At 40.5% G+C, this 19,491-nt stretch overlaps 1 protein-coding gene across 3 annotated transcripts in view; it reads left to right on the top strand.

Moving 5' to 3' along the window:
- LOC106805927 (long-chain-fatty-acid--CoA ligase 1-like) overlaps positions 1-19,002 on the top strand; it is a 35,405-nt gene extending 16,403 nt beyond the window's left edge. For all 3 annotated transcript variants that reach the window (XM_014807706.1, XM_014807716.1, XM_014807725.1), the window contains exons 5-18: positions 1,029-1,130; positions 1,550-1,649; positions 2,896-3,101; positions 3,698-3,820; positions 4,058-4,135; positions 4,371-4,505; positions 4,814-4,896; positions 9,846-9,996; positions 11,337-11,498; positions 11,902-12,018; positions 12,771-12,914; positions 13,035-13,139; positions 13,383-13,454; positions 13,668-19,002. In XM_014807706.1, the coding sequence (XP_014663192.1) occupies positions 1,029-1,130; positions 1,550-1,649; positions 2,896-3,101; positions 3,698-3,820; positions 4,058-4,135; positions 4,371-4,505; positions 4,814-4,896; positions 9,846-9,996; positions 11,337-11,498; positions 11,902-12,018; positions 12,771-12,914; positions 13,035-13,139; positions 13,383-13,454; positions 13,668-13,805 (1,716 nt within the window). In that variant the 3' untranslated portion in view covers positions 13,806-19,002. The remainder of the gene's footprint in view (positions 1-1,028; positions 1,131-1,549; positions 1,650-2,895; positions 3,102-3,697; positions 3,821-4,057; positions 4,136-4,370; positions 4,506-4,813; positions 4,897-9,845; positions 9,997-11,336; positions 11,499-11,901; positions 12,019-12,770; positions 12,915-13,034; positions 13,140-13,382; positions 13,455-13,667) is intronic.
- The last annotated feature ends 489 nt before the right edge of the window (positions 19,003-19,491 follow it).

Genomic DNA, 19,491 nt, shown 5'->3' with positions numbered 1-19,491 from the left:
TTGAATCGTGCCAATTGCTCTCCATGAATTGACGTGTACATTAATTTAAACAATAGTTTATTAGAGTGATTAAGAGCTGCTATTCCACATGTGAGACATTCCCAGTGACATACAAATACACGTACTACAGACTACACATCTAGTAAGAGATATTAGCAAGAGTTGATTAAAACTTGCTATGTAGACCGATGTAGTAGATGTAAACTGAAAACCATGTTGAAATGATGTCAGGTTATACATAGATACTGCAAAATTCGAAATGAGAGGTGCAGTTTAAGATTCTTTAATCAAATTTTTGCACTACTTAAACATTGTTGATATTAGTAATTATTATAATTGAAACATCTTATTATGTAGACTGATGTAGTAGATGTAAACTGAAAACCATACATGGTTATAATCATATTCGATGAGATGTGGCCATTAGTGGGAAGTGGGCCAGTGGGAAAAAAACATTGTTGGAATTATGTGAGGTTATACATTGATACTGCAAAATTCGAAATGAGAGGGGCAGTATAAGATTCTTTAGTCAAATTTGTGCACTGCTTAAACAGTGCTATGGATTACAAATGTGAAAGTATTTGATGACGTTTGATAATGATTACTTTTAACATGCTACCAATATGTAATGTGGAACTAAATGCACTAGTTAATGAATAGTAAGAAACCTTTGTCAGACTAGCTTGATCCTGTACATTGAAAGCTTGTGTGCATGTCTTACAATTTGTTGCGTGCAATCAAGGTTTTACAAATGAAGACATGGAATAGCAGTTGCAAGATATTTAGATATATGTTAAATTTATTGCCTTGAAATATATTTTGTAAAAAAGATTACCTTTATATTATCTGTGTGCGTGCGTGCGTGCGTGCGTGCGTGCGTGCGTATAATCCCATTGATTCGACAAGTTTTGTTGTATGTTATTTTGTGGGCGTGGTATGCAGTTTTGTCACATTTTAATACTATCTATCTAGCTTGTGACAGAATTATCTAACCACTAGGGTTTCTAATGCGCATGCTTCTCTTACAGATTCTGACACATGCAACAAACCTTGGATCTGGTCTGATACAAAAAGGCCTAGCTCCGCGACCAGCAACATTCATTGGCCTGTATTCGCAGAACAGAATAGAGGTTCTTATCTAAAAGCCTATATATATATATATATATATATCAAGGGTGAATAATGACAAATTGTTAAATAATGACAAATAATTGACAAATTGGCACACAAATTGACAAATAATGACAATTTGTTATGATTCACCCCTAAGCTTTACAATAAGTGAAGTTATTGGTTTGGGTAATATTTTACACTGTTTTTGTTTTGTTTTACGCAAATATTTCACAACTTTATAATGGAAGGGTAATATAATACTAGTTGCAATTGCATCATCAATTCGGTCCTTAGGTTTACATATCAACTTTTTTATGGAACTTGTTTAATAGTTATTTGACTATAACTATATTTCTATGAACTAATGTATATCAAGGCAAATCTCCTTCTACTATTGCCTCTTCGTTTTAATAACTACGAGTGTAATGTTTTGCAGTGGGTGGTGACAGAGCAAGCTTGCTATATGTACTCAATGGTGATTGTGCCATTGTATGATACCTTGGGACCAGATGCTTGCAGTTTCATCATTGATCAAGGTTTGTCCTATAGCAAACAGTAGCAGGGCAACTATTTCAAAAATCGGTTTTCCATATTTTCCCAACTGAGCGATTTAAAGCTTTTGTGAAAAGAAAATAGTAACATAAATGCAGACTATAATGACACTTGAATTGGTCAGCAATGCAAAGCATCGACCTATCATGGTGGCAGCTGCTCATCTATTTTCACGACTGGCTCGTCTGTCACTCAAGTTAGGAAATAACTGCAATAGTTTTTGTAAGATTCTCTTGTACTAATTTGTGTAGAAGGAGAACTGCAATCGTATTACTGTGATTGCCACATGCGCACAAACATATTCCTCGTATTCTCTAAAAACATCTGCTACTCTTAACTTGTTGAACTTGTCTTAAAATGTCTGTAATTTGTAGTCTGTCAGCATCTACTGACTGCCAATTAGCTGTAACTAAGGTTTTGAAGCTGCACTACTAGGATAAGATGTGATACTAACTGTAAGTGAGATTATAATAATGGGAGATGACATATATACCCCGTACAGACTGCAAATTTGATATGGTATTAAACTGGTTCGGTTCAGGCGTGCACCAAATGTGTGAGTGGGTGCACGCTATCCCGCTCCAAATACGCGCTGGCCCGCACCAGTTTGGCTCCGTAAATGAAGGCGGGCCAGGCCCGGAATAAGTTATCCCGCACCAAGCTGTGTCTGTACGCAACACGTGGGCCAGACCCAGTGCTAAGTCGCAATACGCATGCGCATAGCCTTATTTAGGTCACGTAATTGTACAATTGCTGTCTGCGGGGTGACGTAGCGAGCTGAACTGAGAACTGATGACTCATTTAATGTAGAACCAAATATGCAGTCTGTATGCTACCATTTGGTGCGCGCCAGGCACGCACCAGTTTAATACCATATCAAATTTTGCAGTCTGTACAGGGTATTAAACTCTATGGTGAGCCATCTTTATTCAGCTAACTTTGACAGGGCTGGCTTGTCTTAGTACAGTGTGTAAATTGATCACTTCACTAATGTTTGCATTTACCTGAGTGTATGTCGTGCTTGTGTCAGGGCCTGCATGGAGCGCAATGTTGTGTAATGAAAAGTTGTGTTGTTTGAAATGACTAAATAAATAAATAATTAAATTAATTAATTAGTAAGTAAATGGATTAATGACAGAGAATGACTTCATAAATAAGTAAATATATAAATCGATGTGATAATAAATAGGTAAAAAGCGTGTGTGAGTGTGTGTGTGTGTTGACTTGCAGCTGAGATCGGCACAGTGATCTGCGACACAGAACAGAAGGCTGAGCGGCTGATCAGGGATGCTAAGCAGACGCGCTCCCTCCAGCGCATTGTGCTCATGTGCACTGTGTTGCCAGCGCTCGCCGAGAAAGCCAAGCGTGCGCAGGTGGAGTTGCTCAGCTTCACTGAGCTGCAGCAGATCGGCCGCGAGAAGCAACACAGCCCCGTGGTGCGTGTGCCTCCATGCTCACTCATCGAATTCTGTGTGTGTGTGTGTGCGTGTGTGCGTGCGTGCGTGCGTGCGTGTGTGCGTGCGCGCGTGTGTGTTTGTGTGTGTTCGCATCTGGCAACTCAATGATGCAATCAGTGTTGCGCAAATTTAATTGCGATTATTATTACACTTATGTTGAAATAGTTCTGACGTGATTTTAACATGCGTGGCCTAGTTTACAACAGCAGCTGACAGCTGGCAGATAGCAATTACGTCTTGCAAAGTTACAGATCGTTTACAGTGTCCTGACAATAAAGTGGAAATTTGTCAGGATATTGTGCAATATGTAGACAAATTCTTGGGGTAACGGTATTTTTTACACATTAGGCTTCAGATGATTAGATTAAAGTCTCCATTTTGCATTCAAACGAGAGCTTTATCACATCCCTCAATGCTGGGAATTTTTGTCAGTTTAACCAGCCATGCATGCTGAGCTTGTTTTACATTCATACCATAGAGATATAATTAACGGAATGTTCTGATTACATTAATTTGTTTTTTAAGTTGTTTTGTGATAGATACAGGCTCTCGTTTACGTGCTGTTCTGTCTTCAGCCATGCAAGCCCCAAGACTTGGCAACCGTTTGTTACACGAGTGGAACCACCGGGACACCAAAGGGTGTCATGTTGACACATGAGAATGTTGTTTCCTGTTCAGCAGCATGCCTCCTGCATCTGGTACGTAGCAGCCCTTGCCACAAGATTGGTACCTACAACAACCTGCTGGGGAAGTTTATGTTGAAGTTTTTTTCCCCAGTATCGATATACTTAACGATAAACGTATTTTCCTTGAGTTTTTACTCATTTCTGACAGTGTCATCATTTACACCATAAAATGTTAAGAGGTAGAACCTGCAGTTCTTAAGGATTGATTCCATAACATAGAACACATAGTGTCTCTTGTTTATGTTTTAGGGCTCCCTCATAACGGAGTGTCGTGAAGTAATGATATCATATCTTCCATTGGCCCACATGCTTGAGAGAATTGTGCAGGTGAGCAATACTTTGTTCATGTGGTTAATTTTATCAACAACCTATTGTAAACTATGGCTTCACTTAGTTCTGATGTTATCTATTTAAATCAGCATATCATATTTAAGGCACAACTATCTAAACACAAAGCAGTAAAGAATAATTTCCTATTTCAAACAGCGATTATAAATAATGGATTAAGTCTGTAGTGAAAATGGTATGATGAACAAGTATTCTGACTTGTCTTTTGCTCCAGTGCTGTGTGTACAGCATAGGAGGCTGCATTGGATTCTATAGGGGAGACATCAAGTGCTTGCTGGATGATGTCAAAGAGTTAAGACCTACAATATTCCCTGTTGTGCCACGCCTTCTCAACAGAATTTACGATAAGGTAGCACATGCCAATACTGCAAGATGGATATTATTATTGAGGATAGCTTTATCGTGCACATGTGTTATATCAGGAGTAAACATTAGTTACTTCACTCACGCACGCACATCCACATCCACATCTATCATCATGTGTAATTATTCATGTTATTTTATTACAATTGTGTTAAATTGAAATTGTGAAAATCGGAGAGGTTTTTCACATATTTGCAACCATTTTCATGCAGCAATGAAAGTGAAAAAATCAGCATATGGACAGAAATGAAAGCAGGTTTATATTTACTCGGTATTCCTTATACTCATTCGTAGGTGCTGCAAGGTGTGAGAGGCAGTAGGTTCAAGAGCATGCTTTTTCATCTCGCACTCCGGGCAAAGCTTGCAGAAATGAAACGGTAGGAATTGCATCTTAGCTTAACATTGTCTTGCATGTTTTCATTAATATATGGGTACAGATGAACATTTGTCTCTCTATATATACATGCAAATGCGCGCGCACACACACGAATGAATGTTTAGCTTGGTAACCTTGTGGATGAGGAATGCCTTTCCTATGTGTGAATCCCATGTTAGCTTTCCCATCTATGTATGAAGATTAGCTTTTCCATGTTGATATGAAGATTAGCCTATATGAGTGAAGATTGTGTTGCGAAATCTTAAATTTCGCCTGTGCTGGTTCTATCGTCTCAGTTATATCGCACACTCTATCATTGATACTGAACACTCTATCATTGATACTGAACACTCCACATATTTATATCACTCGTGGGTTTATTTAATATAGAACCCTCCGTACAGTCACTCTACTCTCCTTGCAGTAACACTCTATACAACTTTCCCCGTCAACACTCTTTTCCAATCTCCTTTCCCTCTGTTGCATTCCCCGTACCACTCTGTTGTGAAACCCGAATTTACATATGTAGCGTTTTGTGTCTCTCTGCGACACGCGATGGCGCCACCGGTCGACACGTGACTAGCAATAACCTTAGGTAAGAACACTCACCTAGTAGGTCCGGATGCGTTGAAATGGCCGTATCGTCGCCACCCGGACTCCGCTAGCCACCAGAGCGCCTCAGTGTTACTGCGCTCACTCCGTAGTACCCAACCCAGCGGGTCTTGTTCAGGCTCCGGTGGCGATAGCTCGGCGGGTTTAGTCACCACAATGCCTGTATGAAGGGACGACACACCACACTAACATGGAGCGCAAGGGGCACCACCACGCTATGCTCTGCTTGGCCTTAGTTACGTCTTTAGTAAGTATCTCAATAATATGTCAACCTGGTGTATAAAAAAAGGCTATACAGATATAGGCGTAAGGCAGGCAAAGGGCTTAAATAAACCGGCAGGCTCTCTACTGCACGGCCGCTACAGCATTAGGCCAGTTTTATCTATCCTACACGGGTGCATTGGCACTTCTTCTCTCTACTACTTTTTATGGAGTCCATTTAATACTTACTCACTGTATTATTTACTCGCGCCACAACAACAGGGACAGATACAAACTCGTGCCTACCTCCACCAAAACCTGTAAGCTCTTAACCGTGGCTGTCTCTCGCCGGGGATCTACATACCCAGCCCCCGCGCCCCCCCAGCGCTCCAGCCCACAATGCCAGCGTCGACCACCGGTGGCCGTACGGTACTGTACTGACCAGTACAACATTTACGCCGGCGTCACCATGTACTCTCCAGTCTCCCACACCACACCCTCCATACGGCCTTATCCACTCTATGTCTACAGAGTTGGAACTAGCTACCATGGCTGCGGGCCTCCGTCACTCGACTCCCAAGACGAATCGAGTGTTAGTCTCTCAAACGCCCGAACGAACTCGAGTGTTACCTCTCTAAACGCAGACGAACCGAGTGCTACGTCTCTCAACGCTCGAGACGAAGCTCCACGTGTACCACTACCTGACTCACACACAGTGTCAGCTGTTCATTTCTCACCGCGTCACTCTCTGCCCCTGTGTAGGGCCTTGACTAATCACAACAACAATGATGAGAGGCAAAACACACCGAAAAACGACACATCTAATAAACAGCAGACATCACAATAATTACTCAGTCACAACACGAACATTCAACCATACCCTGCCTGTGGTTCGGTGAAGGCTACCCCACAGATTTACCTAGGCTGGGAACCGTGGTGACCGGTTGCCACCGCCACATACAATGTCTTATTACATAAACATAATAATAAGATTGATCCCCCACATGTCATCGCATTCCAGCTGGCACCGCTGCGCCGAACAGATTCTTTGAGACTATTTCTTATACACATACATGATCTACATGTTCACAGTCTACATATCATACATATTCATACAATTATACATTATGATATACGTTTATACATGATATTTCCCAACACTCTCCCCCCCCCTTGACTCATCATTGAGTCAAGCCATTCATGCACGTAACTGTCTTAACTCACGTAAGCGCTGTCGAGCTTTTACTGCTGCTGCTCTTTTGGACCTATCCCCTACTCTTCCTTCTTGCCTGTCTCTCTCACTTTTGCTTCTTACCTCTAATGGGTATAGTTTCTGCATCGGTCTACTAATTCTAACTGGTTTATCCCCAGTAATCTCCCTTACTCTTTATGGTGCCCAACATTTTGATCTTACCTCTGCTAATGTTGCTCTTACACCACTATGATGCACTCTCTTGTGACAATCTCTAATAATAATCAGTTCAGTTAACTTGTGCGCTTTCTGTAAAATAACTGGGTACCTTGCCTTAAGTTCCATATTTGAGTTGCCTAACCTACCCTTGCAGTGCAAAATTCCTCTTTCCTCTACAAACCCTAACCTTCTTACCTATTGCTTAAATTCACTCTCCTCAAGTCGTTGTCCTCACTCTCCTCAAGTTCGTTTTCTCAAGTCTGCCTGTGCTGACTTGAATCACTCTTTTTTCTAATTACCTCTAGTTCATATCTACAAGCCGCGTGACAAATGATTTGTGACTTCCCGAGTCAAATAGCAATCTAATCTTTCCCTGCCCTTTCTCGTTGACCTTTCCCAGGGCAGTTTGTAAAGCCACGCGATCCCCGGTCTCGACATGCATACTTGAGCTCAAGGGGTCGTTGTCGTATCAGGTACTACAGATATGTACCCGAGATACATATATCATGTATACACAAAGTGTACCAGACTTGTACTACAGAAGTGTACCCTAACCCTAACACTAACCCTAACCCTAACCCTAACCCTAACCCTAAACATACCTCATATAAAAATATAAACATAATACTAAACAACCTAAAACTACCTCGGGTACATATCTGTAGTACCTGATACGACAACGACCCCATCTGCCATACTTGACGGCCCACGTGTTACCGTACTCAGTCCCGATTCCCACTCCCTTCTATTATACTTGAGTCTTTCTCCTGCACACAACGACGTATGGTGCCACCCCCACAACGTTTACACTTTACTACCACTGGACAATCTCGGGTGCGATGCCCTTTCCTTATACAATTGTAACATCTAGCATATCTACGCAGGAGCTCTTTTCTTTCCTTTACACCCGTGACCTTAAAACAATTTTCATGAGCATGCTCTCCCAAACAAAAAGCACATATATTGTCTCTGTCTCGTCCCGTGAACAAGTCACTCGCTGTCGAGGGAAGCTGTCCCCGACGTTGACTCTCTCTTCCCGGTCGGTCTGCCTGGCTCACTCTCTGTGGTGGCTGCACATGATGTTATTCTCGCAGTCCTACTTCTCTTCTTAAAGCTTCGAGCATATCCTTCATCGACCAGTCCAGATACTCTTTTCCCCGCGTAATGGTGATTTCAACAGTACCGGTAACTTCTCCAAGACCGCGGGCACAACTATACTCGAATACGTTTCTTCCGGGAGGCCCAACGCCTTCAATCCTCTATAGTGCATTTCGACTGTATCGCACAAGCCTCTCAGCCGCACGGTATAGATCTCTCTCACTGAATACCGGTACAAGGTTCAGGAGTTCGTTCACGTGCGCTCGTTGTATGATATTCTTCTTCCCATATCGTTCCTTCAACAGTTCTACTGCAGCTTGATAATTTGCACTAGTTAATGCGAACCCTGCAGTCGCAGATTTTGCGGGTTCTTCCACCAGTCCTCGCAAATATGTGAATTTATCCACATCTGACAAGCAGTCATTCCCATGAATGGCACTCTCGTAACAGTTCCAAAATCCTTGCCATTCGTGTTCTTTTCCGTTGAACTTCCTTGCCTCTAGCTTCGGTAGTTTAGGCCTCACTGCTCTTGCAGACGATACTGGGCCCAGCTCCGATGCTGGCTGCTCTGCTGCTTCCTGTTCCTCTCGCTCATTTGGTACCAGCTGCCATCCATGTATCCTTGAAATCATATCTTGCACTTCTATTCTGAACGTGCCAGCTTCTCCCACTTCTAGTTCTATATCCATGTCTTCTTTCTCACTCATTATCTCCAGGATCTCTTCGTCTAATCTTTGTACGGTAGCAAGCTTTTCTGTCAGCATTGCTTTATGTTGTGTTAACCTTCTCTCACTGTCACTAGGCGTACTACTAGTACTAGTAGTAGTACTCTCTGCCATCCAAGTGCTGACTCTTGTCATGACTTTCTTGGCATAGGCTCTATGCCCTCCCCTCATCCTCTTCTTATTTAATAGTTCTTCCATGGTGACAATGTATCATTCACTGAGTTGCCGACGATCTATCTATCCGGTCTATCCGGTCTAACAATCCTATCCAACAATCATCTGGCTCGAAGGACCATGTGTTGCGAAATCACCAAATCTTAAATTTCGCCTGTGCCGGGTCTATCGTCTACGTTATATCGCACACTCTATCATTGATACTGAACACTCCACATATTAATATCACTTGTGGGTTTATTTAATATACAACCCTCCATACAGTCACTCTACTCTCCTTGCAGTAACACTCTATACAACCTTCCCCCGTCAACACTCTTTTCCAATCTCCTTTCCCTCTGTTGCGTTCCCCATACCACTCTCTCTGTCGTGAAACCCGAATTTACATACAATGTACTAATTACTATAAACATTTATAATAAGTTACTACCCCCACACGTCATCGCATTCCAGCTGGCGCCGCTGCGCCGAACAGATTATTTGAGACTATTTTTTTTACACATACACGATCTACACATTCACTGTCTACATATCATACATATTCATACAATTACACATTATGATATACGTTTATACATGATATTTCCCAACAGATTGGCCTTCATATATAAATGAATGTTAGTCACCATGTGTGGATGAAAGTTGGCGTTTCTTTGTTAATGCATTGAAACTGCTTCTTGTGATCTTTTCATGTGTTAGATAATGCATCGTCTGCTTTCTGCCATGCAGGGGAATCATACGCAACAACAGCATCTGGGACAAGCTTGTGTTCAGCAAGGTGCAGGCGATGATGGGCGGGCGCGTGTCCTTCATGGTCACTGGCTCAGCTCCCGTAGCAGACAATGTTCTCTCCTTCATTCGATGTGCGGTCGGCTGCGCTGTAAGTACTACGCACTTTGCCATTACCGTGCAAACAACTGCTGCAGGTGTAAGAGCATGTTAATGTGTAGCCCGACCAGGCTGTGCGACGGATTGTCTATACAGCCTGACACCCTTCCATACAAAAAACCCATCACCTCTGCAGATCTAGATGAATAACACTGTATATCTCAAATAAAACTATTCTATTACCACCTTTGACTTGCCTTGTTTGAAATATGAACGTTAACTCACAGTTGTCCTGCTTCTAAACTAGAATGTATCTCTTAATTCACGGTATAATCTGCTAATTCTCACAGCATATAAACTTTCCAATCAGCTTTACCCGCCATGTTTAGCGAGGCATGGAAAACCCAAAACGGAAAAGACTCGCTAGAAAATACTACAGAAATAGTACAATGGCTGCACGATGGCTGTCGCGGCAATTACACACCAAAGCAAGTGAAACGATGTTCACAAATGTCTGGGCTATTTGGAAAAACCTTAGATGACATGTTCTCGGATGTAGGAGTGGTTTACATGAGGACCGCAGATCGTTTAATTTTCTTTGTTCGATCCATTACGGATTTTAGTCACAGTCGGAATGATAGCAAACATGGCGGCGAATTCATAAATTTTGTTGCATTAATCTCAAAAAGTCGCTGTAACCCCGTAAGTACCCAGCGCATCGTAGCGCACTGATGGTTACAAGAGGGTGGACGTATACTGATTCATTTGGTATATCACATGTGTAGTGTTCTTTGGCGATACTTGGCAAATAAGGCAACTACGTGTTTAGCTACAGCCAAGGTTTGAAACGGTATTCTAACCCTAGCAATACCGTTTCTTGGAGCTAGTTAATGTGTGAATAATGTGCTTTCTAGGATGGTGCTATAGTGTTTGCTAAGGTAAGAATATTGTGTCTTCAAAGATGAAGGTGATTTGTCGTGTAAGCTGGAACTATGTATGGTGTTTGCTAAGATGGGACAGGTGTGTCTATTAGTGCAATTAGTCTATGGCATTTGCTTAGTTGTATGAGCATGGAAGTACATATCAGTATCAGAAGCTTAAAAATGAAAATCTTTGGTAAATTAGATCCAGACATTAATCCACGTAAAGATACTTGTCTTCATAATATATTTCTATAATAAATATATATATTATTACATTGTATTTTTTTATATTACTTATTATATATTATTTGTTTTAATATATAGTTGCATGCTGTGTGCCAATATTCACTGTGGTTATCATATCACGCTCAGAAAACTGAGAAGATCAAATTAACCTTTACACGTTCACATTGTAATCCATTTTGCTGACGACCTTCCTGTAGAGAACACATTGTGATGTCGTGTGCAGGTGTTAGAAGGTTACGGACAGACAGAGTGCGTGGCTCCATGCACACTCACCACGTACGGCGACAACACTCCTGGACACGTCGGGCCACCACTGCCTTGCAACCAAATCAAGCTGGTCGATGTGCAAGAGATGGAATACTTTGCACATGAAGGCAAGGGCGAGGTAATGATTTAGACTTGTTCTGATGAGCGACTGGTTGTTAGATGTTAGATGTTAGATGTTAGATGTTAGTAGACGCTTGCCACAGTATCTGACTGCAAACAGCACGACATACTAGTTGGATATTTGAAGTTGTTGTAATGTACAAATTTCTTGGCGACTAGATAGACATTTTAAATGCGTAACAGATCACACAAACCCACGTATGCATGCTCACATACACGCATGCACGTTCGCACATATACACGCAGTGTGCAGAGCCTACATGGAATGGTTAAGAATTGAGAAATGGTTGTGGTTCATACGCAGTTCAGTTTTAAACGTTTTCAAATTTGCACAGATAGTGTACGTGAGGTAAGTAGAATATCATGCTATTATCTGCTGATGCTTGGTAATAATGCTGCAGGTGTGTATTCGAGGACCTAATGTGTTCATCGGCTACTTTCGTGATCCACGCAAGACTGCAGAAGCACTGGATGAGCAAGGCTGGCTTCATACAGGGGATATTGGAGAGTGGATGCCGGTATGTCTATCGTCCTTACTCACTATTATTTGGTCGCCTTATGGTCCATTTCGAGGAAAAGGTCGGGACGTATATATAACACATACACTTTGTGGAGAAACAGTGTAGTGTGGATCCTGTAGTGTAATGACTATGATCTATTAGTTGATTACTGTGAATTGCAATTGCTGCCGGATTCGTCATATCTTACCGGCTATCTCGGAGTTTACTTTTGTCCAAACACTTTTAGATCAACTAAAATAACGAGCAGCTGTTTACTATCGTGAAGCAGCAACTGGATCATTTTCCCAGAGGTGTGAAAAAGGGAGTGGTACAGATTGCTGCATTGTGTCTTTTATTCGCACTAAGCTTTGCTGTTTCTGCATTGAAATTATTAGCATTCATATTTTGCAACGCCTTTGATTCATGTGGCCTGTGAAGTTGCTGCAAATGCTCTATTGGTTTCATATGCTGTAAATTAGTGCACCAGAATGTCAGATAAAATCATACAAGATTGATTGTAATGTCATGCACTATTACACAAGACAATCGTATGTATTCAATTTCTGGTCACAAATGCGTATAACTTGGTTGACATTTCAGTAAGGTCTTTGGTTAGCAGATGAAGAGAGCACAACCTGGTGGGAAAACCATTATTTCTCAGGCACATTTTACTATGAAATTGCTAGGAATACATGATCAGGGTGCTGTATCTAGCAGGATACACAAAGATATCTTTAGTAACTCCCATACGTGTTTATGTGTGTGTACAGAATGGAACTCTGAGGATTGTCGACAGGAAGAAGCACATCTTCAAGCTTGCGCAAGGAGAGTATGTTGCTGCAGAAAAGATCGAAAATGTGTACCACCGGTGCCCTCTAGTGGCACAAATCTACGTTCATGGGGACAGCTTGAAGGTAAGATCAAGTTGCTCATTTCAGACTGTCAACTAACTAACATATCCGACTAGCATTGTGATGCTTTTATTAATAGAATGCGGTAAGATATTACATGTGACGATATTCGTTTTCCTGCAGTCATGCTTGGTGGGTATAGTTGTGCCAGATCCGGATGTTTTACCAAGGTTTTCCACGCAGAATGGCATTGAAGGGGAGAACATGCACGATTGGTGCCAGAACAAGGTTAGAATGGAGTTTACATCTTTCTCGTTTACTTGTTGACAATAAATATAATAAAACATAATGCATGTTCAATTAGTTGATGATGCAGCCATTGGTATCAGTCTGTATATATCATTTTATCATGCTGTCCTAAATGTTTGTTCTAATTGTTGTTTGGTTCTGCAAGAAATGGTTTGTACCCGACGTTAGTTAAATTGTAATGTGTCGATTACAGTGAACATACCTTCCTTTGTGTGTTTGCAGGACATAAAGAAAATCATTTTTAATGATTTGATCTCTGCTGGCAAGGAAGCTGCATTGTGCTCATTTGAACAGGTGTGTGGTGAAAAGCGGAGAGATATGGATCGTCAACAACTCTTGCTTTGAGATTTGGCTATAAATGACATAATGTGTTCAGAGCAACAATTGTCGTTCTATTCATATAACGCTTAGTTCCTATGCGAATGATATAATGTTAGAGATTACCCAAAAGGTAGTGTGATGTTGTAACTCATTCAGCACTAAGTTTGTTATGTTTCCTCTGCATAGGTGAAGGAGATATATCTTCACCCTGAGCTGTTCTCTGTAGAAAACAACCTTCTGACTCCAACCTTCAAGAGCAAACGTCCTGCACTGGCTCAATTCTTTAGACCTCAGATCGACACCATGTACAGCAACTTGGAATGATGGTGTTACGCTGCACAGTGTCAGGAGAGTGAAGAATTGTGGGGTCATGTAAAGTAAATAGTACTTAGATACATCATGCTAGGTTAGTATGCAGCATATTCTAATTATCAGAAGCTCAATATAACACATCTGTTATGATGAGCTTCTATAATCATGCACTGTACACTCTGGTGTTGTGGAGATGCACATCCACCTTGGCCAACATGGCTGGCTATATGAATATAGATCCAGCAGGGATAGTGTACAGCATACTATGTACATGTAGATCCAGCAGGGATTGTGTACAGCATACTATGTACATGTAGATTCAGCAGGGATTGTGTACAGCATACTATGTACATGTAGATCCAGCAGGGATTGTGTACAGCATACTATGTACATGTAGATCCAGCAGGGATTGTGTACAGCAGGGTGTATAATAGTATGTATACACGTATGGATACTATATATAACACTCAGCTAGATAGTTGTACAGCAAGCTGTGAAGATTTACAACACACACTCATACATTCATGCAGGGTGATGTACAAGAGAATGTAATGATGTATAGCCTTGTACTGATGTGCTTGATTGCTAATGTGAAGTTTATTGTGATGTGTAATAGTAATGGGAAACTTTATCCAATTCATTGTAATTGTTATTATACGAGACAAGTTGCGTTCATGTTCACAATGATGGAAAAGTTCAATTTAATAGATGTGGAAATAATTAGCAAAAGTACATCAGTAACATCAAATATATCACTACTAAACGTATAACACTCACAATCCATTAGAATTGCCCTATTTCAAAGCTATCTTCTAAAGCTTGTCATCAAAATCCATGTTTGTGGCAATTTCAATTTTTGAATTTCTTTATTAACGTGCCCTTTTAAGAATGCACGTTTTCAGGCTGCCAAAATGGGTTAAACTTAATGTTTTATTCATTTTAGTAGTATAATATTCTCAATAACCTCGTGAATTTATGTATACATGTACAGGTTGACTGCCAAATTTCCGGCAATTGTTAGTCCGGCAGTTTTACACTGATTCAATTTTACCGCACATACTCCATCTGTAGTGTGCCGAGTCAGAACTATGTCTCCAATATTTAATTATGATATCTTATACAGACACATCTGCATTGTTTTATAGCAGCTAAGGGTGCTTGAGAGTTGTTGCGTGAGCTGTCTATTAGACCTCTGATGGTCTGCAAAAACCGCCGCTGCAGTATGGCTCTGCATGGTCTCCAGGATGCGATAATATCAGGAGTGTATCATATATAGATCTGTATTATACACTCCTGCTAATATCAGTGGTCGGCCTGTACTTAAATTCATTGTAACATGTATGTAATATATATGTGCTGGTTATACTTGTATGTATATGCTTGCATGTATTGTTTCTGGACGTGTAACACTTATTTTGCGTGTACAATAAACTCTAAGTAACTTTGGTTACCTGATTATTTAGAGTGTGTATTAACGTAAACATATCTATATAACGAACGTTCAAGCGCACTATGGAGTGCATTCCTGCACCCATGCCATTTCCGATTTTTTGGAAGTTAACACCAATGTGCAACTCTTGACAAAATCTTTGTTCATTTGTTCAATGATTCTCAAAATAGCATCCATCATGTAGCACAAACACAGCAGACCCATGCCGCACCATTTTCACATCCTAGCATAATAATATATGAAACTGTGACTTGATCCTAGTCTTTAGTGTTATTAAGTTGAATGGTACAATTATTGATAAAAAATATAACAATGTATATTATAAATATATCTAATTACTCCATAGTGTCTCATTGTTACATATTTAAATTATAAAATTTGGAACTATGTTGTAACCTTTGGTACATAGAAACCAGACTCGTGCTACCGTGTGCTGCGTTTTTCTGCTATCTAGTGGCAATTTTTGAAAAATGTTGAAATTGCTTATATTGCATAAACAAGCCCGTAGTGCGCTTGCGCGCTCATTCCATAGATATTTTCATGGTATCGTGGGATGGCAGTGCATGGCTTTACTGGTCCGCCTGCAACCAGAGTGGAACTAGACTAAACTGCTACATGAATGAGTATATTTGCATATAACATGAGTATTGCAAATGTATACTTAGATGTGAAATAGACTGAGCTGCAGGCTGGTTGTAAAAACATCCAGTGATCAGCGGTGATTCACTCGTCTGTAAGTCATTATAAACTCGTGATCCTTTGTAGATTTATTTGTTGCTCCAACTTCCTCCCTTGTTTAAGTGTGGTGAGAACAATGTTTGATATGTTTGTGCAATTAATCGTGCATGATGTAAGTGGCGGTACCGTTATTATTGATGAACAAGACCAATCCTGAAGTTCTGAATATTCCAATGCTATAAGTGATCTGTATGTTTTGGGTGATAGCTATATTAATTATTCAGTAGGAAAAGCGACCATATACAATCATATTGGCACTGGCTTGTTATACACACCAGATTTGATGATACAAGGTAGTTCGACATGGTTGAGAATCAATTACACCATGAATGAGGTGAATCGGCAATATTTTTAATAGCATTGTTGGATTGAATGGTAGTGATGTTTACATTTTAAATTTTACCTCGTCAAAGATTACTAGTCATTCGCCTTGGGACAAGTGTCAATAATTTGAAGTAAAAATGTTTGATTTCATCTCCATTTAGTTAAGTTAAGAATCTATGCAATGATGCTGGCGTGTCAGGCGGCGTACGATTTCAAAAAGGCGTGCACTTATCGTTTATCGTGTTCATATTATAGAGGTGTTGATATAGTGTGCATCGTAGTTGCAAGTAGTTGCATCGTAGTTGTGGTCAGATTGACAGAGAGAATTTTAATGGCACGGTCTGATCGAAAGGCTAGCTAAGAAACACTGACTTATTGTACTTTGGTACGTGAGTTCTGCATTTTGCGGCCACGTGAAGAATATACATACGGTTTGGTGTGGACTTTTTCCCCTCAGGAATAGGGCTAAGTGCCGCTGTCGTGGCTCTTTCATGATATCCGTGAGTAAAACCTCGTATTGGTTTCACTGAGAATGACCATCGAAGTTAAAATTGAAGGTTAAAACTTTATTTAAAAAGATTGAGGAGCCTAAGATTTTCGTATTTATAATTCACATTCTTTAGCCGACATCTGGCAAATTGTATGCTTTTTTTTGCAGTGCATGTATGTAGGCATTGATATAAACCGATTATTTTGATATTGGGTGCTGGTGTTGTTAGCGTGGTCAGGCATCGCTGTAGTGGGATTGTTCCCTGTTCATATTACAAAAATGAAGCATCCGGCGGGACACACTAGGCGATTTTATTGGGCGACTAAATCGCGGTGAAATCGCCTAGTGTGTCCAGTCAGTCGCCGCCGATTTAGTCGCCCGATTTAATCGCATAGATCAAACCGTTTTGATATTATCGGGCGATATTATCAGGCGATTAAGTCGCCCCATAAAATCGCCTAGTGTGTCCACTCGACTCGCGCGGTAAAATCGGGCGATATTATCGGGCGATGAAGTTGCCCGATTAAATCGCCTAGTGTGTCCGGCCCTTTAGGGCGATCGTAGACCTGCGTGTGAATTGCGACACAGGAGGTGAATTTCCAAATGAAAACCATTAGAATGTTTCTAGTGCACAGCATCCTATATAGTTTAGCAATGTTAGCGTAGCGAGGAGAGAGTACGGTAGAAGTCATCTTGTTGTGATCTATTTTATTTATGTCTTATAATTGTGTAAGCTTTTTCTATTTTGCAATTGTAGAAACTAGGTCGCAAGTCTAGATAGAGACGCACATATATGCTGGAATTATTAGTAATTATTAAGTTACAGTGAGTTTCACTCTGTTTCAGACTAATTTATTATTGGAATTATAGGTAGTTGTAGAGTGCTATTTTCTCCAATATGATATACTATTCAGTAAAGTTTGCAGCTGTTCTAAATCTGTCTTGTTATAAGGCAGGTGACGGATTAACTTACCGACAGAGCGTGAGCATGACGTATTCCATTGCTGCGGGGTTTTACCGGATGCGAGTATAAACTTTATCACTCATTATTACGACTGTTGATTAGAGATGATGCAAGCCAAAGTTATCTACGGCCAAAGATACGTTCGCTGTATGTGTTCCTGTGTTTATCCTGCAAGCACCCAGAGTTACATGTTACCCGCAAGTATAACCCGTTTAGCACCGGCACTTTTACTTTTCGGAGGCCTTAACTATGTGCTGGTCATTCATTGCTATCACACGCAGGACAATCCGGTGTCAGGCTGTCAGCCGTAAAAATAAGCCTGAAATTTTATAATACTTGTATGACAATTCACAATACTGCGTAATATGTGAGAGATCGTCGGTGTTTTAATTTAATAATTAGTACTTTGTTGTGATATACCTATGTACGTGCATAATAACGTATATTCGTAGGCTGGACAATTAGTACGAGGCAAGCTACCTATAGTGATTGTGTTTCGGGCTCAGACTCTGTAATTCTAAATATGAAAGTGGCCGCTAACCTTAGCAGCAATATTATTTTAGCCTTCCAAGACGTGAAAGAACTCGCTGTCGAGTGCTTCCCTTGCGTTATTATGGCTTCACCGTATTGCACTAGACTGGCGCGCGTAAATTCCTATAACGTATAACTAGACGGATGTGCATTTTGATATTAGATGAGCTAATGTAGACTATCAGGTCTCATGCTACTGTGTATGGATGTTAACTGTGTGTTTACCTGAAAAGGTTGCAGGAATTGTCGATCGGAAAAAGAAACAGTTATATGCACAATAGAATTAAATGACCGGATTTATTTTTTAAAACGTACGTGTGTATGATGGTAACCTAAAACAGTGTATAGGCAGTGATTTTTATCTAGCGGTGGAAAATATCAAAACGTGACAGTATTGTTCTTTACAATCAGGGTCATTGTTGTAGAGGTGTAATTTGAGCAGGTGATCCTCTGTAGCACTATTCTGTGTGCAGCATATCAGCTTTATTTGAGTTCAGGATGTATGCTAATTGTTTATTGCTAATTTACATGGTATCAAGTGGTTACCGATCTAAGATGAACATATACAACTCATTTTTATATTTATTCATACAATGAATACAATACATACGTAATGAATGTGTTGAAGCAAAATCTACGTATCTATGTAGTGTGTTACCTGGTAATTAATAAAGCTTTTCATTAAACACTATTAAAATTGACTACAGTAATTCAGAACGGACTTTCTACTTTTAATATTGGTTGCGTGACTGATTTTACTTGCCATGAATTTTTTTAATTGCGTTTATTTTTAATCGTTTAGTGAGGAGTTAACCTGGCAGTACATTAGTATTGGCACGAACATGTGTATATTAGTTAAGATACGTTTATGGCATGCAGAGGCGGAGCATGTGCGATACTATAGCGGGAGTGCGGTTGTAGGAAGTCGTAGGACATAGTGATGCTGATGGTGTTTCACCTGTAGCGATTCTGGTCGCTTGCGACGAGTTGCAAGAAATCGAACTGTTTTCATTTCGTCATCATTTCATTTCAGTTCGTCGCTCCCAATCGCTACCAAATTGCTATAGAATTGCTTCGAAATCGCATGTGTGCGCACACGCGATGGCATATCGACCGGTCGCTTGCGGTTGCAGGTTGCAGCGACGAGCAATCAAAAATCGCAGGTCTGCGCTAGGCTTAATATTAAGCTTTATGTATTTTT

The sequence above is a fragment of the Priapulus caudatus genome, unplaced genomic scaffold (assembly GCF_000485595.1).
Source record: "Priapulus caudatus unplaced genomic scaffold, Priapulus_caudatus-5.0.1 Scaffold7, whole genome shotgun sequence".
NCBI classification, from domain to species: domain Eukaryota; kingdom Metazoa; phylum Priapulida; class Priapulimorpha; order Priapulimorphida; family Priapulidae; genus Priapulus; species Priapulus caudatus.
The sequence above is the reverse complement of the archived record's forward strand: the minus strand, read 5'-3'. Positions and strand labels throughout refer to the sequence as shown.